We start from the raw sequence: 25,836 nt of genomic DNA, 5'->3' as shown, positions 1-25,836 counted from the left end.
GGATTAGATTCCCCACAGTGCGGGGACAGGCCCTATGACCCATACCAGTCCACACCGACCGCCAAAGAGTAACCCACCCATTTCCCTCTAACTAATGCACCTAGTGCCCACCTAACACTATGGGTAATTTAGCATGGCCAATTCAACTGACCTGCACATCTTTGGACTGTGGGAGGAAACCAGAGCAACGGGAAGAAACCCACGCAGACACGGGGAGAATGTGCAAACTCCACACAGACAGTCGCCCAAGGCTGGAATCGAACTTGGGACCCTGGTGCTGTGAGGCAGCAGTGCCAACCACTGAGCCACCACGCTGACCCCGGGCCGTCTTAGTTTACATTTCACTGAAAAATTGTGCGTTTGTACAATTGGCACGAATGAGGTTCCGTTGTGAAATATTTCTTAAACGCTAGTATCTATTGATAACTACCAAGATAACCGTATTGGTGCAGTAAATAATCTTTATTCAGCGCAAGAAAGACTTGATACATTACGGTATCTCGAACGATAGAAGCGGTAGTAGTTACACTGCCTCGCACACCCCAAATAAATGGGCATCTACTCTCTATGGGGACGGCAAAGTTCAGGCCAGTGTCTGGTGAATGGGTAGGGATAGTTCGACTGCCAAATGGTGCGTTTAATATTCATGTTCTTGTGTTATTGGCAGTAATTTAAAATCTGGACAAAGCTAAGGGCTTCATTGACAAGTTTCTATGCTGCAGACTATCGACGGTTTCACAACATTGTGTTGAACGCCAAAATTTACATTGATCAACTTCAAATGTATCGTCACCATGGTAATTCCAGTAGGCCGTTATCTTTATTCTGCCTCATAACATATGCGTTCGATTTTATGTATTTCTTACTGTTTTGAATCGAAGTCATGATTCGGAGATGCCAGTGTTGGACTGGAGTGTACAAAGTTAAAAATCACACACCAGGTTATAGTCCAACAGGTTTAATTGGAAGCACTAGCTTTCGGAGCAACGCTCCTTCATCAGGTGATTGTCAATAAATGCTGGCCTAACCAATGATGTCCAAATCCCATGAACACATTTTTAAAAATGCACAATACAGGTAGCTACTGTCTATAATTTCTCACGGTATAATATTTGCTATAACAAATTTTCATTCTATCAATGATAAAGCTGCTACAAAATGACCGGTATTTAGCATTTCTCAGCAGACCTTATGTTAGAAAAAGCACAATCGATTGATTACAATAGTAAAGCTTTTGCTGAGTTAAATTTATAGCAATGACAAAAAAAAATTCTAAGCTTACAATATATATTTCAGAATGCTAACTGTTCTATCCCTGTACAAAACAACGCCAGAATCCTTTCAATGCATTCCGGAATATCAATAGGCCCCATCCACCGTCGTTAGAAATAATATTCTTTTTTTTTGGAAAAAGTTCTTCAACTGCTGCAGTGCTGAGCGATTCTTAGTTCTCTTTTTGGTGTATCACCCGCTTACTTGCCAGTATCTGGATGGGTTGAGACTAAACGTTAGCGCGGCTTGTATTTAACTTCCCAAGCCGTCGTGAAAAATAGCTTTATTATTTTCATTAACAGCTAAATCTTAAATTCTCGTAGTCTCGCCATTAATCAATCTCAAACGAGGCGTAACGTGTAAGACTCGCTAGTTAATCCAGGACTCTTTATATTTGCATAAATTTTAAGCAAAGTAAGCTTGACATTTCCTCGGGACTTCTCCTCTATTAACCTACCTGAGAAATTACAGTAACAGGCCTAAAATGGTGAAAACTGAAATAATTGTCACACGGGCACAATGTCAAGTGGGGTACAGGAAGCGCAATAAATAAACCTTTTCCCCGGACTCTGAAAACGTTGGGCCCAGTGAACATTTATTTTACATCGCATTCCGAAAATGATCGTCTTTTCGTGCCCGGGTCGCCTCCTTGGCAAACCTTTCAAATCTCCTGAGGAAGACGATGACACCAATCAGCAGAATGGCCTGAATGATGATGAAGGCGAAGAGCAAGATCTGACAGATCAGAACCATGTTACAGTACCAGTCCTGGCAGCTAGATATTATTTCATCCTCCGTTAGATACAAGATGAGCCTTCCCCGGAGCTCCGCCGGTGAGGAGCACTTTAATCCCTTGTACATAGATCGGTTTTCCTGCTTGAGGAGCCAGGATCTCAGATATAAAATGTCGCAATCACAGCTCCATGGGTTCCTGTCCAATGAGACTGCTCTCAGCTGCCTCAGAGTGTCGAATAAGCCGCTGGGGATGGAAGTTAGTTTGTTGTCGTTCAGTTTGATCTCGGTGACGTCAGCCTCAAAGCGTTTGGGAATGGTGTCAACATTCACTTCCCGGCTGCTGCAATCCGTAGACGTTCCGGTACAGCGGCAGATCGGCGGACATTGGAAAACCAGTGGAATCAAGGAGAGAAACACAAGGAAAACCTCTTGCAGTCTCACCATTGACATCCCTGCAGACAACATTCACGGGTTAGCTCGGAAAGAAAGGTGAAATGTGACAGATAGAGAACAGAAATGCACACACAAAGCAAATGCAATGCTTTAACATAGCCCAATACACTTGTTAAAGAAAACCCGTCTACCTAAATTACAAATTCAGACTTCTTAGGTCTAATTATTAGACACAACTTGAAAATTGGAATCAGAAAGGATAATGGAATGCTGACCCCTTATTTCGAGGGAGTTGCAACACATTAGTAGTGAATTGTTATAGCACTGTACAAGTGTCACGACACGTCAGGGAACTCCTCTGTTAATTAAACTAAACACCCAGAAGAGTTCACCTCGCCCGTAATCTGTTAAAATATGAGTGACAGAGAACTCCCAAATTCCATTGTTTAATGAAAATTTATTCTTTAACTCTAAAAGTGAACTTTAAATAACAACTATTCACAATTGTAAGCCCCCCCCTTCTCTTAACTGCTTATTACCTGTCTCCAACTCTATAACAACATACTGTTCCAACAAAACACATTAAGTTTACATCAATTTAATTTCAAAACCATGCAGCAGCTGTTGTCTTCGGTGTCTGTCTTCTTTCGGCTGAAAATCTTTTTACTGTGAAGATGTTTCATATGAAAAAGGTACCTTTGATTGAGAGTGTTTCAATCTTTTGGGTCTCTCTCTTATAGCAGTAACTCTCTGATTTTCAAAATGCCACCTTTTTAATATCCCCAACATTGGTTTTTTTCATTGATTTTATGTTGGCAAAACAATAAACTCAAACTGGGTTTCAGTATCATAGCATATAATTTAAACTGATTGGTTAGATCCGAATTGCTGTCAAAACAACAACCAACTCAGGTATCCATTTCACAGTCAAATGTTAAATATTTTGCATTTTCCAGTACACACTGAGACTATTATCTAGTCATATGACATAGGTGCTTCTAAGTTCTCAGTGCAGAACAGCATTCACTCTGTCTTAAAGGTACAGTACACACCATCAATTTCATAACAACAAGATACTGGTGAGACCACTTCTGGAGTATCGTGGGTTGTTTTGGTCCCCTTATGTAAGTGAGGATAATGTTTAATTGGAGGCAATTCTGAGAATATTCACTGTAATGGTCCCTGGTATGAAGGGATTGACTTATGAGAAAAGTTAAACAGATCGGGACTCTACCCACTGGAGTTTGGAGGAATGAGACATTATCTCATTGAAACATATAGGATTTTAAGGGACTTGACAGGCTAAATGCTGAGAGGATGCCTCTCTGAACTCCATCTCCACATATCTACCCACTCCTTTCCCCATCCCACCCCTGCATTCATCTTAAATACCACCTTTTTCCAAGCAACTGTAAGTTCTAAAGAAAGGCCATTGGCCTCAAATCATTAACTCTGCTTTTTGTCCACAGATGATGCCAGACCTGTTGAGTTTCTCCAGCAATTTTGGAATTTACATCAAAGTGGCTTTAAGAAAAGAAATTAACTACAAGGAATAAGAATGGACCAACTATCTTAAAAAATGCCACAAATCCACAAATCAATATGACTTCATCTTGTAGTCCATTCTAGATTTGCTAGAGTCACACATGGGGCTGGGAAATAAGATAAATGAAATATATGGTACGATTGCTGGGCGATGATTGTTTGTGAGTTTCATTGTGGAAACATAGAGTTATATTGAGCCACATGGAGCCAATTGTCCATGGATTCCCATTTTCATCTAAATCAGGGGCTGGAACCAGAGAAGGAGTATGAAGGAGCCAGTGGATTGTTTGATGCAAATGCATTTGCTGAGTAACTAAATGGGCAAATGTGTCTGAGTTGCACTTTCTTCAGAAACCATGATGTGGAGGTGCCGGTATCGGATTGGAGTGATCAGAGTCAAAAATCACACAACACTGGGTTATAATCCAACAAGTTTATTTGAAACCACAATCTTTTGGAGCCTTGCTCCTTCTTCATGTAGCTAGTGAGAAAGTATACACAGACACAGAATTTATAAGTAAAATATCAAAGGGTCATACAACTGATGGAAAACCTAGATGGCTGTTAAGTCTTTAATCAGTTAGAATGGAGTTGCAGGTTTTGATTGATTAATATGTAAATCCCAGAATTTCTTTCAAGTCACTGCCCCAATATAACTTAAGGCTTTATCAGTATAAACGAGGTGATATCTCAGGTCAGATGATGCACTTCAGGTATGATACCTTGTTTAAAGTCTCTCTGTGACATTACCTGGAGTCAGACTGTTTTTATTTCCAAAATAGGAATTTATTAAATGCCACAATGACTGACTCTACAGATTGTGTGTTTCTTGAACATATTAAACAATTAAGACCTGCATCTCATTCTAACTGATTAAAGACTTAACAACCATCTAGATTTATTCAACACATTTGCAATTGTATGACCCTTTGATTTTTACTTATAAATTCTGTGTCCAGTGCATCCTTTCTCACTAGCTACCTGAAGAAGGACCGAGGTCTGAAAGCTTGTGATTTCAAATAAACCTGTTGGACTATAATCCAGTGTCATGTGACTTTCGACTTTCTTCATAAACTCAAACAATGTGTCCAATTAAGAAGTGTTAAATACATACATGAGAAATAATCGCGTATACATTATGCCTAATTTGTTTTGAAAACCCAAGTATAATGAACCAATTTCAACCATCATGCCGATAACAGACTTGCTCAATTTGTTCCACTCTTTAGCTCTTTTCCCATACACTTCCCATTCATTTCTTTTTCCAGCATCTATCCATTTTTTTTCATGAATGCTACTATTCACCTGCTCTCATGTTATTATCTATTGCCTCGAGGAGAGGGGTATGGTATATACTCAAGTACATGAGTATCTATAGATTGAAGTTGTTACTGAGCGATATTTTTGATGCTCTTCAACCACGTGCTCTTTGATGATCTATGAAAAAAAGAGCAATGAAAATGTTACAATGGGAGTAAAATTGAATAAGCCAATTACATTTTCCTTTTTGTATAAGGAAGATTTGCTTTAGGAAGCAGGATTTTATGTTTGTAGTTATTTCAATCAGGACCAGTTCTATGATGTACACATATTCATCAACGAATAAGGGGGCAGCTCATAGAAACCCATAACATATTATCAGAACTAGACAGGGTAAAGGAAGGAAGAATGTCCATGATGATGGGGAGTCCTGAACCGGGGACACAATCTAAAGAAACTGAGGAGGCCACTTTGGACTGAGTCAAGCAGAAATGTCTTTACCCAGAGAGTGACGATCTTGTGGAATTCTCTGCCACAGAAAGCGGTTGAGGCCAAAACATTGAAAGCTTTCAAGAAGGGGTTTTATATATAGTCCTGAGGACTAGAGGGTTCAAATGATATGGGGAGGAAGTGGAAACAGAGGACTGAGTTAGATGAAGGGTGATGATCATATTGCCTGGCGGAGTAGGCTTGAAGGACCAAAAAGCCTACAACTGCTCCTGTTTCCCATCTTGCCTTGCTCCCTAGCAATTCTTTCTCGTTTGATTTATCATATGCCATCGCTAAGAACATGTACCTTGTATTTGTCTAGTCTTCTCAATGTCTCCTTAAAATCGTAAAAACAAAATTACTTTGGGGGCACTTTTCTTGCATTAAATGTGTTTGAATCAACTGACAGAAATCCTACATCCCGCCTTCTTAAGATAGACGTTTCTTAAGATAAAATGGGTCCATGTTGGGTCTGTGGGTGGCAATCCCACTGGGCCCCCGTGTAAGACATAACAAGAAATCTCAGGTACTCGCATCAGTCAATTATTGATGAGCCCCTTCCAATGTGCTGATCATTTTACTCACATGTAATTTCACAAGAAACACCATGAACAGAATAAATCAGGAATAAACCTGCCCATCGAACAAGTTATTCGATATGGATGTGTACTTCCCAATCATTCTGACCTACCGGCTGAGAAAAAAGGTTTTTTTTGCAATCCTGCCCTAAAACATTAGATCGACTCCACACGCGATTGTGTTTTGGCATCGGTAGTTATTCATGTATGTCAAATTCCTATCTACGCTTACCAAACGAGACACATATTGCTTCCCACAAAAATTCCTTCTTTCTTCTCGGCTAAATTATAGAGAAATCAATTTTACATTCCATTATTTGGGTGATGATTTGGAGATGCCGGTGTTGGACTGGGGTGTACAAAGTTAAAAATCACACAACACCAGGTTATAGCCCAACAGGTTTAATTGGAAGCGCACTAGCTTTCGGAGCGATGCTCCTCCATCAGGTCAAAGTCACAATCCCCTGATGGAGGAGCGTCGCTCCGAAAGCTAGTGTGCTTCCAGTTAAACCTGTTGGACTATAACCTGGTGTTGTGTGCTTTTTAACATTATTTGGGTGCATTGTTTTAAACCCAATCTATTCACACTAAACGTCTTCACTTTTTTAAAAACTTCGACAGCACCATTCCTGCTGAAGAGAGTGATCTCTGCTCCAACTGATAAAGGGGCTAAGTCACAACAAACACCTTCGCTGAAATCAACAGTCCCATCCCGCTATCTCGTTCAGACCTGCATAGAGTACACGCGATATTAGACCAACAAGTCATAACATGAACTCATTGCCTTCAAAAAGTCGTTGAACTCTGTAGTTATTCGTATTTTCACTTCTACTGTTTGGTTGTTTAAAATTCGTTGATTTATTTGACCGATAATATTTCAGAGTAACTCGAGTCAGGTCTAAAGGGTTTAGAGTATGATGGACAATTATAAATTAAATGACGGGCGGGTGAGAGGAGACGCTATGTACAAAACAAAAGGATATGGTAGCATTGATAACGATATTCAGAGAGGGATAGGAAGGACAGAGAATATAAACAGAAAAAACAGCAAATAATAGGGTTGAACGTGGAAAAAAGTGGTAACAAATCAAAAATTATGGCTTTTTGCTTCAGTATGTATAATATTCATAATACAACAGATGATTTAACAGTACAAAAACAAGTTAACTGATCTGATCTTATAGCTGTTACAGAGACATAGTGAGAAGCAGATCAAAACTAGGAACTAAATAATGTGAGCTTCTGAAAGGACAAGCAGGAAGAAAGGATAGTGAGGTAGCAGTGTTGGTAAGGAATGTCATAAATATAATAGCAACAAATGATCTTGACTTGGAAGATGCAGAATCCATAATAATGGAGGAAAGAATAAAAAGGGAAAGAAGGAGTAATCTATAAGCCACCTAAGAGATGGTGAGATATTGAATACATTAGGAGTAATGAGGACATGTAGCAAAGGCTGTATATTATTCACGAATAACTTTATAAGTAGATTGGGATAGATTTGTAGACGAATCCATGAGGAAGAAGTAATAGAGTGCATTCAGGACAGTTTCTGAGAAGAATGTGTTGTAGCTCTAGCCAGGGATTTGGCTATTTTAGATCAGATGATAGGTAAAAAAGCGGGTTTTATAAATAAAGACAGAGTGAAAGATCCCCTCAGGAAAAAAAAGTCCCTATAACATGGTAGAATTGAGCATTCAGTTTAACACTGAGGAACTTGAATTAGAAGTTGTTGTATTAAACTAAAATAAGGGTAATCACAAAGGAATGGGAGCAGAACTGGCTGGAGTGGATGGGAAAGGAGTTCAGCAGCAAAGATGGATGAGGAACAACAGCAGATGTTTTAGAAAATAGTACATGACTCACAGCAAAGATGTATCCTAGACAGGAAGAAGGATTCTAGAATGGGACTGGTTAAAAAAAACATACAATGTAGCAACGAGTAATGGTATGTAAGATGATTGGGAAAGATTTACAAACTGACAAAAGATGACCAAAACAAACTAAAGAAAATAATCATTGAGGGTAAATGTACAAGGAATATCTAGATGGGTCACAAAAACATCTTTAAATATATAAAAAGAGAAAGATGAAAATGAACATAGGCCCCTTAGAGAATGAGGGTGGGGAAATAATAATGGGGAATCAAAAAATGGCAGAGGAGTTGAATGAATCCGTTGAACCATTCTTTAAAGTTGAAAACATTAATAGCATTTCAAAATTACTAAATGTTCAGGGAGCAGAAGAGGAGAGCAATTATCACTAGAGAAAAAGTGACAGGGAAACTATTTTGGCTGAAGATGAATACAATACATCCCTGGACCTGATGTGATACAGCCTAGAATATTACAAGAAGTAACAGCAGAGATAGTGGATACTCTGGTGGTAATCTTCCAGGAATGTTTAGATTCTGGGAAACAACTAGAGGACTGGAAAACTGCCAATGTAACATAAACAGTCATCAAGATATATACAGCAAACCCTTTGGTCCAATTTGTCCATGCTGAACAGATATCCTAAGTAAATCTAGTCACATTTGGCCCAAATCTGTCTAAACACTTCTTATTCACATACCCATCCAGATGCCTTTTAAATGTTACAATTGTACCAATCTCCACCACTTCCTCTGGAAGCTCAATCCATACCTGCACAATCCTCTTTATGAACAAGTTGCCCCTTAGATCTCTTTTAAAACTTTCCCCTCTCACCTGAAACCTAAGCCCTCTAGTTTTGGACTCCCCCACCCTGGGGAAAAGACCTTGGCTATCCAGCCTATCTATGTCCTTCATGTTTGTATAGACCTCTATAAGGTCACCCCTCAGCCTCTGATGCTCCAAGGAAAATAGCCCCAGCCTATTCAGCCTCTCCCTATAACTCAAATCCTCCTATCCTGGCAATATCCTTGTAATATTTTTCTAACCTTTTTCAAGTTTCACAACATCCTTCCTATACCAGGGAGACCAGAATTGCATGCAGTATTCCAAAAGGTGCCTAAGCTCATTGCACTGACCAATAAAGGCAAGCATATAAAATGCATTCTTCACTATCTTATCTACTTACAGCTCTACTTTCAAAGAACTATGAACCTGCACTCCAAGGTCTCTTTGTCCAGCAACACTCCCCAGAAGCTTACAATTGAAGGTATAAGTCTTGTCCTGATTTGCCTTTCCAAAATGCAGCACCTCACATTTATCTAAATTAAATCCCATCCACCATTTCACAGCCAATTGGACCATCTGATCAAGATCCCATTGTACTCTAAGGTAACCTTCCTCACTGTTCACTACAACTCAATTTCGGTGTCAAACTTACTAACCATACTTCCTATGTTCACATCCAAATCCTTCATATAAATGTCAAAAAGCAGTGGACCCAACACTTATCATTGTGGCACACAGCGCACAGGCCTCCAGTCCAAAAAGCAAACCTCCACCACCACCCCCAATCTTTGAGCCAGTTCTGCATCCAAATAACTAGTTCTCTCTATAATCCATGTGATCTAACCTCGCTAACCAGACTACCATGAGGAGCATTTAAAAATGGAGACAAAATAATGGAAATGATAGACCAATCAGCTTGAAGTTTGTTCTTGGGAAAATGTTAGAAAGTATTATAAAGAATAGAACTGCAGAGCATTTAAAAATACATGATATGATTGTGCAGAATCAGCATGGCTTTATGGAAGGGAAGTGATACTTGATAAATGTACTGGAATTCTTTGAGGAGTAAACAAGCAGGACAGATAAAGCAGAAGCAGTAGATGGAATATATTTGGATTTTCAGGAAGCATTTGATACTGCACCACACATTAGGCTATTTAACTCATTAAGAGTCCATTGTGTTGGACGTGGCATTGGGATAATGGGTGCATTTACAGTATGGCAATCTGCAACTAGTGGAAGGACCCAGCGATTAGTTTTGGAGTCACAGTCATTTACAATAACCATTCATGACTTGGATGAGGACAGGGAATATACTTAGCCAAGATTGCAGATGACACAAAAATATATGGAAATGCAAGTGATGAGAATGGGACAGAGTCTCAAAGGTATTTAGTCAGGTTAAGTGAGTAGGAAAACATTTGCAGATAGAATATAATATGGACAAATGCGAGGTTATGCACTTTATATGGTAGAATAGAGGAATTGAATATTATTTAATTGGAGAAAGTAAAAGCAAAGTAAAACCCCATCTGGTTCACTAATGTCCTTTAGGGAAGGAAACTGCCATCCTTGCCTGGTCTGCCCTACATGTGACTCCAGACACAGAGCAATGTGGTTGACTCTTAACTGCCCTCTGGGATGGACAATAAATGTTGGCCTAGGCAGTGATTTCATCATCCCATGAATGAATGAAATCAAAGTCACTGTTGTAAAGTAGGAAACAGCTCCTAACTTATTTCAAACAAAGTCCCACACACTGCAAAAGATAATGACCAGTCAATTTTTATTTAGTGCTAGTTCAAGGCTAAATTTGCAGCAGGTCAGGCAGCATCCAAGGAGCAGGAGAATCGACGTTTCGGGCATGAGCCCTTCTTCAGGAATCAGGAAATGCTCATGACCGAAACATCGATTCTCCTGCTCCTTGGATGCTGCCTGACCTGCTGCACTTTTCCAGCAACACATTTTCAGCTCTGATCTCTAGTATCTGCAGTCCTCACTTTCTCCAAGGCTAAATTTGGCCTTCGATACAAAGGAGAAATCCACTTGTCTTTGTAATGATGCAAATTGGATATCTTCCTTCTAACTGAAATGGCAGATTGTTATTGTTTGGTTAAGAGTTTTATCCAAAAGTCAGAATGTCTAGTAATACTGCCTTCCTTCAGTGTACCCTCAAGTCTTTGGAGTAGAGCTTGAACTCAACCTCATTTCTCAAAGGAAAAACAGCTACCAACTCATGAATGACTGAAACATTACTACCCTCTGGTGCGTCTTAGATATATATTTTCAATTCTGGAATCTCCACTTGAACTCCTCCCTCTCTTGGCTTACAAAATTTGCTTGAGACTTAACACAGTCATCTGCTTCTTTAACTTGATACCGATATTGACTAATTGTCTTTAGTCAAATTAGCTGTCTGCGTGACTTTAAGACATCTTTTAAATACAAATGTTTGTTATTGAAACAAAACAGTCCTAACATTTTATTTTGGAAATTCTGAATTACCCTGGAATAATTATTAGATACATCCAAGGGTTTTGCATCCTTTGTTTTCAGTCAGGTGGAGCAAAGTGAGTTTGTAAAGTGAAGTTCCCCTAAAGTGCCGTTCCCCTATCACTGGAAATAAAATTTGCTTTTATTCTACATCCAAGTAAAATCACCCACCATCTTTATGTATCCAATGACCAATTTAAAAATGCATGTCCTTATTTATGACCATTTTCAATGCACCCCATTCAGAATTAAAGCTGCTCTCCTTACCTGAAATATAACACATTGAAATGCTGATTGGGAGTTAGTATCAAAGATCCACTTGTCCTTGTTGATGCAAGATATTACAAATAGAATTTAATGACTGTTAACATTTGTAGGTTTATAGATCTTTAATGAGACCACTCTAAGTTCTGATTTTTGGAGAGTGAAATATAGGGTGACAGTAACAGTTCAACACCAAGCTTCAGCACACAAGTGCTGAGAGTTGACTCCAATAGGATGATCATAACATCAATGAATTCCTCTGGTGTAAATTACAGGGTAATGCATTACTTTCATTTTCATGGGAAATCCAGAGTTAATGGGTTTTGTTTTGTACATTTTCCCTCAATCTCCTGTCACAATTCAGTGAAACATTGACAGACACCTCAAAGACTATTATAGCTAGTTGAGTGCAGTTCTGGACAGTTTTAACTGAATCTACTCTAGGAGAATCACCTGGAATTCTTCCCCCAAGTATAACAGACTGTTCAAATAAATCACACAATGTAGGGTGGGAGAAAACATTTGTTTTAAAATCTTGTTAACTAGCATGATATTTTGAAATATTTAAAATTGATTTTCATATCTTATAGGCTAATACTAAACTTTTACTGCACTTTCTACATCTCTATTTTCAGAAAATGCTTAATTAAGAATAAAGTCATTATTCATTTTAGGCAGTGTTTAGTGATTTTTTTTGCTAAACTACTTGCTGTAAATGGGGTGCAATTGTTATTTTTGGGAGATCTAAATGTTTGGGCGAGAGTTTGAATTATGGAGATACCAGTCTGCTCAAAGAAATTGTCCAAACGGAACAATTGGGAAACATCCCAAATTATACAACAAACATTACCGAGCATAGAATGATAGAGTCACAGACAGCACAGAAACAGATCCTCCGGTCTAACTCATTCATGCTGACCAGGTATCCTAAGTTAATCTAGTCCCATTTGCCACCATTTGGCCCATACACCTTTATATCCTTTTTGTTCATATTACCATCCTTATACCTTTTAAATGTTGTAACTGTACTAGCCTCCACCACTTTCACTGGCAGCTCATTCCATACACACACTACCCTCTGCATGAAGAAGCTTGCTCTTCAGTCCCTTTTAAATTTTTTTCCCTCTCACCTTAAACCAATGCCCTCTCATTTTGGACTCCGCTACCTGAGGGAAAAGACCCTGTCTACTCACCCTATTTATGCTCTTCGTGATTTTATAAATTTCTATAAGATGACCCTCAGCCTCAGATATTTCAGGGAAAATAACCCCAGCCAATTCAGCCTCACCCTCTAGCCCAAAGCCTTCAAACTTGGCAACATCTTTGTAATCTTTTCTGAACCCTTTCAAATTTCAAAACATCCTTCCTTTAGCAGGGAGACCAGAACTGAACGCAGTATACCAAAAGTGGCCTAGCTGTAACATGACCTCCCAACTCCTGCACACAATGCACTGACCAATAAAGGCAAGCTTACCAAACATCTTCTTCACTAACCTGTCTACCTGAAGCTCTACTTTCAAGGAACTATGAACCTGCACTCCAAGATCTCTTTGCTCAGTAACTCTCTCCAGGAACTAACCATTAAGGGTATAAGCCCTGCCCTGATTTGTTTTTCCAAATGCAGCACCTCACACTTACCTCAATTAAACTCCATCTCCCACTGTGCCACTCCATCTGATGAAGATCTCATTGTGCTCTAAGATACTCCACTTGGCTGTCAACTACACCAACAATTTTGGTGCATCTGCAAACTTATTAACTATACCTCCTAAATTTGCATCCAAATCTTTAATATAAATGACAAAAAACAGTGGACCCAGCAGTGATGCTTGTGGCTCACCACTCGCCATAGGCCTCCAGTCTGAAAAGCAACCCTCCACCACCATCCTTGGAGCCCTTCTCCCTTGGAGCCAGTTCTCAGCTGGCTAAAATAAACTGCATTCTCCCACTTCAAACCTCTAGCGTCCTACTCCATTACAGCCTTGTAATACCATGAACACATCTGTTTATTTGAGCTTTGATGCCATCATTGCTGTAATCTCCGAAATACATATGCCTTCGTACAGTTCAAGTGTCTCACACTCTCTCCCATTTTCTCCTCTCATTGCAAACCTATGACCCTCTTTAACGCAAATAAAATTCTGAAAATGCGCTATTGAAAACAGAAGGCGTTGAAATTATCAATAGGTCAGGTATCATAATGGAAAGAAAGGTCGCATTATCATTTCAGGCGAGGTCATTAACCTGAAAAATCCCTCTCTCTCCATATATGACGTCTGAGCTGCCGAGTATTTGCGGTTTTCCCCCCTTTTGATCATAGAACATTTTACTTCCTTGTATCGCCCCGTCTTCTTACCTAAATTGAGCATCAAAGTCTTTACTTATCCCTCCTTTAATCGTTTCAACGTTGGCGCTGCTGCTTGACGGCTTTCAACTATGGATGTGAAGCGCCTACACAAAAGATGGGCTCCAAACAGGCTAATCAGCTTTCCGAAGATATTTAAATATATCCGGCTGCTGTAGTAGATGAGTTGGCAGTTTTCTTTTGGTGTTATCTCTGACACCCTCTTGGAATTGCACATCATCTCAGTATGATAACGAAACCTGCTGAATGGAATTCAGAACTTTGCAAACAAAACAAAGGCAGCAGTTGCCTTTGCTGTAATGCTGCAGTTAAAATGCGCTTCCTTCAGTGTAAATTAAATGCTCTCACCACATGATCTCTGAGGCCAGGCGAATTTAGATTTCACTAATACAAATGGAATAACATTCATCACGATAAAATAAAGTCTCTTGGAGATAAACACTACTTTCACTGAAGATACGTAGACTTCCTTTCTGTTACAATTACTGTCAAACAATGCACATTTTCGTACAGTGTATCCAGCTCAAACTTTGGAATAATCTAGAGGTCTCCTGAAAAAAACATACCTTCTGCTCCCTTAAATGGTTCACTATGTCTTTCAGGAAAAGATGCCTATGACTCTTACAAATTTCTGTCTCATAGTTGCATAGTTACCTTCTGATATGGCCGAGCCAGTTATTCAATTATATCAAACTAGTACAGAAACTCGAATAAGAACTTCACACACACGCACACACACCCACACCCACTCCAAGTAGAACTATGAGTATACCGACACAATACACAATGCAGACATTAAAGAAGACAATTCATCATCATCCCATCAAGGGCAATAAGTAGCCAACAATATCCACACCCCGTGGAAGAATTATTTTTAAGAAGCCCAGTAATGGTGAAACAAGCTCCTAGGGCTAATGCAACTAACCTATACATCCTGAACACTATGCGCAATTTAGCATGGCCCCTCCACCCACCTTGCACATATTTGGACTGCACTTCTACATAGAACATAGAATAGTACAACACAGTACCGGCTCTTTGGTCCTTGATGTTGTGCCAAACGTTATCCTACTCTACAATCAAACTAACCTACATACTTTTCACTGTACTATCCTCCATGTTCCTATCCAAGAGTCGCTAAATGTCCCTAATGTCTCTGCCTCTACTACCACTGCTGGCAGTCATTCCATGCACCCACCACTCTCTGCGTAAAAAACCTACCTCTGACACCTCCCTTAAACCTTCCTCTAATTACCTTAAAATTATATCCCCTCATGATAGCCATTTCTGCCCTGGGAAAAAGTCTCTGGCTATCCACTCTATGCATGCTGCTCATCATCTTGTACACCTCTATCAAGTCACCTCTCATCCTTAGAACATAGAACATAGAACATAGAAGAATACAGCGCAGTACAGGCCCTTCGGCCCTCGATGTTGCGCCGATCAAAGCCCACCTAACCTACACTAACCCACTATCCTCCATATACCTATCCAATGCCCGCTTAAATACCCATAAAGAGGGAGAGTCCACCACTGCTACTGGCAGGGCATTCCATGAACTTACGACTCGCTGAGTGAAGAACCTACCCCTAACATCAGTCCTATATCTACGCCCCCTTAATTTAAAGCTATGCCCCCTTGTAATAGCTGACTCCATAAGTGGAAAAAGGTTCTCACTGTCAACCCTATCTAACCCCCTAATCATCTTGTGCACCTCTAAAAAGTCACCCCTAAACCTTCTTTTCTCCAATGAAAACAACCCCAAGTGCCTCAGCCTTTCCTCATAGGATCTTCCTACCATACCAGGCAACATCCTGGTAAACTTCCTCTGCACCCGTTCCAGTGCCTCCACACCCTTCCTATAGTATGGCGACCAAAACTGCACACAATATTCCAGATGCGGCCGCACCAGAGTCTTATACAACTGCAGCATGACCTCAGGACTCCGGAATTCAATTCCTCTACCAATAAAAGCCAGTACGCCATATGCCTTCTTCACTGCACTATTTACCTGGGTGGCAACTTTCAGAGATCTGTGTACATGGACACCAAGATCCCTCTGCTCTTCCACACTACCAAGTATCCGACCATTAGCCCAGTACCCCATCTTTTTGTTACTCTTACCAAAGTGAATCACCTCACACTTAGCTACATTGAACTCCATTTGCCACCTTTCTGCCCAGCTCTGCAGCTTATCTATATCCTGCTGTAACCTGCCACATCCTTCCTCACTGTCTACAACTCCTCCGACTTTCGTATCATCCGCAAACTTGCTCACCCAACCTTCTAACCCTTCCTCCAGGTCATTTATAAAAATGACAAGCAGCAACAGTCCCAAAACAGATCCTTGCGGAACACCGCTAGTGACGGCACTCCAAGATGAACCTTTGCCATCAACTACTACCCTCTGTCTTCTTCCAGCCAGCCAATTCCTAATCCAAACCTCCAACTCACCCTCAATGCCATATCTCTGTATTTTCTGCAGTAGCCTACCATGGGGGACCTTATCAAACGCCTTACTAAAATCCATATATACCACATCTACCGCTTTCCCCTCATCTACCTCCTTAGTCACCTTCTCAAAGAATTCAATAAGGTTTGTGAGGCACGACCTGCCCTTCACAAAACCATGCTGACTATCTTTGATCACATTATTCTTATCCAGATGTGCATAAATCCTATCCCTTACAATTCTCTCTAAGACTTTGCCCACAGCAGAAGTGAGACTCACTGGCCTATAGTTACTAGGATTATCCCTACTCCCCTTCTTGAACAAGGGAACCACATTTGCTAGCCTCCAGTCCTCTGGCACTACTCCTGTAGACAAAGAGGACACAAAAATCAAGGCCAATGGCTCTGCAATCTCCTCCCTTGCTTCCCAGAGAATCCTAGGATAAATGCCATCAGGCCCAGGGGACTTATCTATTTTCACCCTTGCCAGAATTTCCAACACCTCTTCTCTACATATCTCAAAGCCATCCATTCTACTTATTCATGCCTCAGTACTCATATCGACAACAATGTCCTGTTCCTGAGTGAATACTGACGAAAAGTATTCATTCAGTGCCTCCCCAATCTCTTCAGCCTCCACACGCAACTTCCCATTACTATCCTTGATTGGACCTATTCCTACCCTAGTCATTCTTTTATTCCTAACATACCTATAGAAAGCCTTAGGGTTTTCCCTAATCCTACCAACTAAGGACCTTTCATGTCCCCTCCTTGCCGCTCTTAGCTCTCTCTTCAGGTCCTTCCGGGCTACCTTATAACTCTCAATCGCCCCTATTGAACCTTCACGCCTCATCTTTACAAAGGCCGCCCTCTTCCATTTAACAAGGGATTCCAATTCCTTATTAAACCACGGCTCCCTCACACGACCCTTTCCTCCCTGCCTGATAGGTACGTACTTATCAAGGACACTCAATAGTTGCTCCTTGAACAAGTTCCACATATCAATTACGCTCTTGCCTTGGAATCTACTTTTCCAATCGACACATCCTAAGTCATGCCTCACCGCATCATAATTTCCCTGCCCCCAGCTATAACTCTTGCCCTGTAGTACACACTTATCCCTCTCCATCACTAGAGTAAAAATCACCGAATTGTGGTCACTGTCCCCAAAGTGCTCACCTACCTCTAGTTCTAATACCTGGCCTGGTTCGTTACCCAGAACCAAATCCAGTATGGCCTCACCTCTTGTTGGCTTATCTACATATTGTGTCAGGAAACTCTCCTGCACACATTGGACAAACACTGACCCATCTAACGAACTTGAGCTATAGCTTTCCCAATCAATATCAGGAAAGTTAAAGTCCCCCATAACAACCACCCTATTACTGTCACTCTTCTCCTGAATCATCTTCACAATCCTTTCTTCAACGATTCTAGGACTATTAGGAGGCCTGTAAAAGACTCCTAACAGGGTGACCTCACCTCTCCTATTCCTAACCTCAACCCAAACTACCTCAGATGGCAAATCTTCGTCCATCTTCTTCAATCCAAGAATCATTTGAGAATAACAGCAGTATTTAATCAAGTAAGTAATGGATGAAAAACACAGGAAGATGAAATTAGAAAATTGTGCTTAATAAAACATAACAAAATACATTTCATTCAAGTCTGCTCCACTATTATATCTAATCATGGTTACTCCTCTGGCTCACCTCAATTCTCCTGCCTATATCCTTTGATTCTCTGAATGGCTTAAATTGGTCTATCCCACCTTAAATATACTCAACAATGGATCATGAACAACCCCCTGGGGTAGAGACATCTAAAGGTTCACAAGCTGATGACCGAGGAAATTTCTTCTTGTCTCCACTTTAAATGATTGCACAATTAACATTAAACTCTGCCACTGTGTTCTGGATGCCCCAGCTTGAGGAAGTAAACACTTAATATCGACTATGTCAAGTTCCTGCAATGAAGCACTCTGCCAAATGACTTTGATAATCTTCTCAGGGAACCAGCGATAGGATAAGCCCACTCCTTTTCCCATAGGTTCTTGAGGACACTACCAGCCAACCACTGCCTAATGGACTAGTGGGAGAGCATTCTGGATTTTGACCCAATTTGAAGCACCAATCAAATCGTGAGAATTCACATCTGTCCAGGAATATATTTACATAACTGTTTGCAATAACTCATATGTGCAGATTGTAACATTAAAAGAAACCTCCTTATAACAATAAATTGTGTAAATTGAGGTTGTTGGAAATGCCATAAATGTTATATTGGAGAAAGCTGGCTTTGACTAAGTACATGAAATATAAGGGTAGATGCATTATCTGTCTGGTGAACTTTGTTGCACTCTTTCTATGGTAAGTACCTTTCTGTTTTCTAGAAGAGATCTCAACAAGTTTCTGTACAATTACAGAAATTTATCTTTATTCTTGTATCCAGTCCTCTTGCAATAAAGAACCTTTCAAAAGTGGCCTTTCTAATTCCTTGCTCTACCTGCAAGTTGGCTTTCAGTGACTTATGAGCGAAGATACCCAGACTCCTTTGGATGTTTACTTATCTCAATCTTCCACCATTTTAGAACTATTCAGTGCCTCTGTTCTCTCTAGCATAGTGGATAATCTCACATTTATTCACATTTATATTCAATCTGCCATGTTTTTGATCTTTCTGTTAACCTGTCCAAATCCCATTGAAATATCTTTGTAACCTCATCATAACTCGCTTTCCCACATGACTTGAGTCATCAGCAAATTTGGAAAATTTATCCCCACACCCAAATCATTGATACAAGTTGGGGATAGTTGTGGCCCAAGCAGAGATTTTTGTGGTGCAGCACTCATCACAGCCTGCCAATGTGAAATTTTCCTACTGTCTGCTTCTGTCCATTAATTAATTCTCAGTCCATGCTAGTGTATTGCCTACAATTCCTTGCAATATAATTTTGTTTTCAAACTACTTGTGTAGGATGTTCTCAAAAGCCTTTCTAAAATCCAAGTAAAGCACATTCATCGGTGCCCTCCTTTATCTGTTCTGTTAAATATGTCTTCAAATAAAAGCTCAAAAAGCTTTGTCGAATATGTTTCCCCTTTTATAAATCCATGTTGAATTCACCTAGTTTTATGATTATTTCTAAGTGACCAATTATCAGTCGTTAGAATAGATTTCTCTACGGATGATGGTAGACAAAAGTTATGTAGTTCCCCATTTTTCCGTTTCCTTCTTTCTTAGATAAAGTGGTTACATTTGATATTTTTCAATCTGCGGGAACAAATTCCAGAATCCATAACATTTTGGAAGATAACAATCATCCATTATCGTGATAGAGACCTCTTCCCACACTCTTGGATGTACACCATCATGTCCTTGGGAAGATACCATATTTCAATCCTATTAATTTCTCTAGTGTTACTTTCTTACTAATACAAATTTCTTTCCAGTCCTCATACTTGCTAATCCCTTGTTTGTCTAGTAGTCTGGAAGGTTGTACTGCATCTTCATCTGTGAAGACATGCACAATGTTTTTGTGTAGCTTCTCTGCCATTTCTTTATTCCCATTGTAAATTCTCATCTTTAACTATATGGGCACACATTTGTCATTGTTAATATTTTTCAATTTACATAAGTAGGCATGCTTTTACAGCCCATTTTTATATTTTTACTAATTTAATTTCATACTTCATTTTCTGTTTCTTTATCAGCTTCCTGGTCTTCTTTTGCCAAACTCTAAACTATATCTCAGCAGATGCAGCTAATATATATTATGGTACAATAGTTTCATCGGAAAATAGAATTGTAGGGGTATTCCTGGTGGCATCATTAGTATTTTGTGATGTGCTACAGAGTAATGAAAAGCAATGACAGGAAAACAAAGTTTAGAAGCTGTGGAATTGTTATAATTGTCCTATTCTCCTGGGCTGAAATTAGCATTGTTTTCAAGATAAGAGATGAGGGCAAACACAAATTTTCTCACATTATAAGGAAATAGACATACCATATAATCAATGAATTCAAAGTTTTAGAAGTTGGCAATTACAAAAAGGCATTGAAAGTTGCATAAAAATATCTAGATTAGAAGCAGATGTAGGCCACTCGAGCCTGCTTGCCATTCAAAATGTTCCTGACAGATCTGTTTGTGTTTTTAATTCTACATTCCCAAATAGCCTGGCAATACATGATTCCTTTGACTAATATTTATTTCCACCTTAAAAGTATTCAATGACCCTGCATCCACTGATGTCTGAGACAGATTTCCAAAATCACACAATATTGTCTGAAATGGGTAACCCATAATTTTTAAACCGTGCTCCCTATTTCTCAGTAATCCACAAGAGAAAACATCCTTCCCATGTCCACCTTGGCAAGACCATCCAGAATCTTATGCAGTTTAATCAGGTCAGTCCTCACTCTTCTCAATTCCAGTGAATACAAACCCAGTCTGCCCAACCTTCCTTCATAAGTCAATTTGCTTATTCGAGGTATCAATCTGGTAAACCTTCTCTGAATCACTTCCAATGCATGTCTATCCTTCCTTAAATACTGAGAGAAATACACAGATAGTATTTGAAATGTGGCACCATCAAAGCCCGAAATCATTGAAGCATAACATCCTTACCTTATATTAAATTCCCTTCATAATAAAGATTAGCATTCCATTCGACTCCTTAATTACTTGCTGGACCTGCAAACTAACATTTTTGTGACTCACCAAAGATCATGATTTAGATCCCTCTGCACCTCAGAATTTTGTAGTTGTTCTCAATTTAAATTGAAACTCAACTTTTTTAGTCTTGATATCAAAATGAACAATTTCATATACACCTACATTATGTTCCATCTGCCCACTTATCCTGTCACCTAAATCCATTGGTGCACCCTCCTTAAGTCCTCTGCACAAAACATTTTCCTATGTATCTTTGTGTCATCTGCAAATTTAGCTTTACTTCCATCATCTTAGTCATTGATATAAATTGCAAAGACACTAAGGCTCCAGCACAGGTCCCACTGCTTGCATTCTGTCAATCAGAACAAGATTGACTTTTGCATACTCCACATACTGCCAGCTAACTTATCATCAATGCCTGCTATTATACACTCCCAGTGTGTGCAATAACCCTTTCCGTGGAACCTGTCAAATGCCTTCTGCAAATTGAAATACAGTAGATATTCTGGTTCCTTTTTATCCACTTTCAAAGAACACCAGCAGGCTTGTTAAACTTGATTTCCCTTTCACAAAACCATGCTGACCATTCCTGAGTTTTTCAAGTCATCTAACTGTATCCTCCTTAGTAATCAATTCTACCACCATGACAGATATCAAGCTAACTTACCTTTGGTTGCTTTTTTCCTGCCTTTATTCCTTCTTCAATAGTGGAGTGATATTTGTAACTTTCCAGTGTTGACTATGGACTGACAATGAGAAAACGGGACACTACTTTAAAAAGGAATTAATGTACAATGAGTTGTGTGCAATTTTGTAAAATCAAATGAGATTAACTGGTGCATATGAAGCATGCAGCTTTTGGCACAATTTGTTGTGGGTTCAAGAGAAGTCAGCATAGCTGATTAATTTATTGATCCCCTGATTAATTGTGTTGCAAACTCTGTGGCTGAAGTGAATCAAACACGGAAGAGCAAAGAGATCCCCTGCATTTTTTGGATTCTAAAATTGCTACCTCTGATTTTCTGTCTAAAAAGCAGTAAGGTTACATTTGAGAGAACTGAGGGAAATGATTCGCAAACCTCATTGAGAACCAAAAAGACTCGAGGTCAAACTATGCAATCAGTGAAGTAAAAACTGACCATTGCTGTGCAGATAACATTGAGGCATTATCAAGGAATTGAAGAACGGGAAACAAACACATCTGATTTTGTGGTTTCGGACTGTTGATACAGTCTTCTTACTATGTATTTCCATCCACTCATAATTTTTGTGCTTTGTCTGTGTGTGTTTGTGTGTGTGTGTGTGTGTGTGTGTGTGTGATAATTTTAAAAGACCCAAAGTCCAAGCTACATAAATTAGAAATCTTGTCCTTTTATCACTATTGTTAAAAGTTAAATGTGCTGCAATAAAAAGTTAAGGCTTTATTTTCCTGTTACTAAATAAATCTGGCATAGTTTGCTTTTACCATGTGTAGCTGTCAGTCAAAGGCAAATTGGGACTTTCACAAGCTTCATTAATTCTTCACATTTATCATGTGTCCGGGAATGGTTGAGCTTGACTGTCAACCTCAGCGAACCATGACACCAATCTGATAAGACCTTGCCTGAACCTAGCACATATTCTAAAATTAAGACCAACACATCCACTAACCATTCAGGTACCTTTTTAGGACCCCAGGATGTAATGCATCAATACTCAGGGCCTTGTCAGTCTGCAGCTCCAGTAACTTGTTCAGTTCCGCTTCCTGAGTATTTGTAATTTCACTAAATTTCTCAGTCTCTTCCACCTTCTGATCTGTAACTATTACTGGAATTTCTTTTGTATCCTCTATAGTGAAGACACAAGCAAAATATTTCATTTGTCATTTCTTTTTCGTCTGCTTTAACTCCCCATTCTTACACTCCAGAGGATTAACATGCACTTTTCTTAGTTTTTTGAATACCTGTTAGAACTCTTGCTATCCATTTTAAATTGCTCACTAGTTTCTTCCCATTATTGTTTCTGAATACTAATATAGCCCTTCTCTGCTATCCTTTATATTTTTCCCAGTCATCAAACCTGCTGCTCATCTTTGGACAATTAGATGCTTTTCATGAAGTTTAATGTTTTCTTTCACTTCTTTAGATAACTGTGAGTAAGTCTTCCTCTTAGAATTTTTCTTGAACGTTGGAGCATATTTATTCTGATTATTCTGAAATATCCACTTAAATGTCATGCCACTTCTCTTCCATCAATCTATCACCCAATGCACTTCAGCTAGCTTAGCTTTCAAGCCCAAACAGTTAACCATATTTAAATATAAAATACTAGACTTCAGCTCATTCTTTTCCCTCCAGAAAGTGGATCTCAAATTTACTCACATTGCGGTCACTGTCTACTAAAAACATCTCTATGGTTAGTCCCAGAACATGCTGCTCTAAGAAATTATCTCAAAAACATTCTATGAACTCCTCATCCTGACTACAATTGTAAGTATGTTTTTTCAAGTTTACATATGGATTAACATCACTTATGATTATTGCCATCCTTTTATCTCAAGCACCTAATGCCTCTTTTTGTCCACTACATCCTATGTTGTGCTCATTGTTAGTAGTATTTTGTTAGTGACTTCTTTCTTCTACTATTTATCATCTCCATCCAAACTGATTTGACATCCTGTTTGCCTGAATCAAAATCATGCTTAATTATTTCATAAAAGCTATCAATGGCTAGTGTTGCAACCCTCTATCTTTACCTAGTCACCCATCTTTCTAGAATGTCATATGTCCCTCAGTTTAGCACCCAACCCTTATCATTGTGCAGCCACATATCCATTATGGCTATCATGTCACTTTTTTTACCTCAATGCGTGCTATGTGTACTATGCTCATTCAGATACCAGAGCCTTTAGCTTTGTCTTTTTGATATCGTTGTAAAACCTAGTCTTGACTGCTGCTGTATTGTTAGGTTTATTCATTCTGCCTCTATCATTCTCTGACTTTCAATTTCCCATATTACTACTTTGCTCTCCTGCCCTGACAGCACTCCATGATGTATTTCATGTATCCATGCTTTATTATGAGGACCAATATTTACTTTAAAACTCACACTATTTATGGGACTTGACAGGATAGCTGTGGAATGATTGTGCAAGAGCTTAAGATCAGATAAGCTCAGAATAAGGGGTCACAACTTTAAGATAGAGATGAGGAGAAATTAGTTCTCTGAGCAAATTCTTTACCTTTGAGGGCTGTTGAAGCAGAATCATTAAGTATACCAAGGCTGACATGAAGACAACTTTCTTAATCAGTAAGGGAAACAAGGGTATTGGGAAAAATCTTCGAGGAGAAAGTGAGGACTGCAGATGCTGGAGATCAGAGCTGAAAATGTGTTGCTGGAAAAGCGCAGCAGGTCAGGCAGCATCCAAGGAACAGGAGAATCGACGTTTGGGAAAAAGGCAGGAATGTGGAGTCGAAGGTGATCAGATGAGACGTAATTTGAATGAATGGTAGAGCAAACTTGATGGGCTGAATGGTGTTTTTCAACTCTTATGTTACATGGTCTTTCCTTTTGCTACAAACCTTTTCACACTTAGAATTAATCAATTTTGAGTCTTCCTCGAGAGATTCCTTCAGGATGACTTGTTTGAGCCTTGAGACACACCTATGCTGTCATACCTTCTGGGATCTGGAAGAATATATCTTAATGTACAACTGGGGGCCTCTGCTGAAGATAGAGAGATTTGGAATTATTCTCCATAATTGCAGGATCCTTGGTTTGTATTTTGCTGTTTTGAGACGAGGGTGGGGGTGGCATTTCTAACTCATTGTGTTTCCCTCAGATTGTAGTACGCATATGTACCAGTGAAGCATCAAAATTGATGGGCAGGAAATTCTGAAGCTTAGCAAGAACTTCCAGCTCGAACATCCAGGCACCATATTTAAAAGGACAGCACTGCGCTCTCCTGAAGGCTGCCAAGGAGAGAATTGAAGTTCTTTTCTCAAGCACTGGTAGGAAGAAGTCAACCTGATTGATGAACACAGTCTGGACAGAGGGGACTGCATGTCAGTGCCTGTGGGCAGACGATGAAAACCTAGCTCCAGCATCACAAGAGGACAGATTATCGGTTTTCGTCTGCCAGGGTATGTACTGTTGTTTTCTTAATGTTCCATGCCTCCATGAGTGTTAGCTAATCATCTCCATCAGACGCCACACATGCAATCAATGCCTGTTACCAATGCCTGGATGTTCGAGCTGGAAGCTCTTGCTAAGCTTCAGAATTTCCTGCCCATCAATCTTGATGCTTCACTGGTACATATGCGTACTGCGATCTGAGGGAAACACAATGAGTTAGAAACGCCACCCCACCCTCGTCTCAAAACAGCAAAATACAAACCCAAAATCCTGCAATTATGGAGAATAATTCCAAATCTCTCTATCTTCAGCAGAGGCCCCCAGTTGTACATTAAGATATATTCTTCCAGATCCCACAGTGGTACGACCTCTCATAATCTGCCAGGATTCCCACTTAAAACACAAAAGGAGCGACAATGCTCAGCACTCTAAGCTCTGTCTACGTGGTTTAGGTGTTGGAGGTGATTTCTTCAAATTGCAGGAGCAGTAACTTCTGTTTTATAAGCTGTTGCATTGTTTTGGGACTCTGGGAAATAACAGATCAAA

At 39.6% G+C, this 25,836-nt stretch overlaps 1 protein-coding gene across 4 annotated transcripts; it reads right to left on the bottom strand.

Annotated features, from left to right (window-relative positions):
- Window positions 1-443: 443 nt before the first annotated feature.
- gp1bb (glycoprotein Ib platelet subunit beta) lies at window positions 444-21,915 on the bottom strand. Of its 4 annotated transcripts, none has more exons than XM_072587141.1 (3): window positions 21,845-21,915; window positions 5,251-5,382; window positions 444-2,459 (listed from the first exon to the last, which is right to left on the bottom strand). In XM_072587141.1, exons 2-3 carry the CDS (start codon window positions 5,309-5,311, stop codon window positions 1,873-1,875), a joined length of 648 nt encoding a protein of 215 aa, XP_072443242.1. In that variant the 5' UTR covers window positions 5,312-5,382; window positions 21,845-21,915; the 3' UTR covers window positions 444-1,872. The 4 variants fall into 4 exon arrangements, with proteins under 4 accessions (XP_072443242.1, XP_072443241.1, XP_072443244.1 ...); XM_072587140.1 differs by lacking the exon at window positions 21,845-21,915 and adding an exon at window positions 14,046-14,159; XM_072587143.1 differs by lacking the exons at window positions 5,251-5,382; window positions 21,845-21,915 and adding an exon at window positions 14,621-14,712.
- Window positions 21,916-25,836: the final 3,921 nt, after the last annotated feature.

This window comes from Chiloscyllium punctatum, chromosome 17 (assembly GCF_047496795.1).
Source record: "Chiloscyllium punctatum isolate Juve2018m chromosome 17, sChiPun1.3, whole genome shotgun sequence".
Lineage (NCBI taxonomy): Eukaryota > Metazoa > Chordata > Chondrichthyes > Orectolobiformes > Hemiscylliidae > Chiloscyllium > Chiloscyllium punctatum.
Note: the sequence above shows the minus strand (reverse complement) of the source record. Positions and strands in the feature narration are given on the sequence as shown.

Coding starts and splice junctions, on each gene's coding strand:
- gp1bb (XM_072587141.1), bottom strand. CDS start 5,311: ATGTACTTGAGTATATACCATACCCCTCTCCTCGAGGCAATAGATAAT. Junction 2,460..5,250: donor AGATAATAACATGAGAGCAG/GTGAATAGTAGC, acceptor TGTTGTCTGCAG/GGATGTCAATGGTGAGACTG.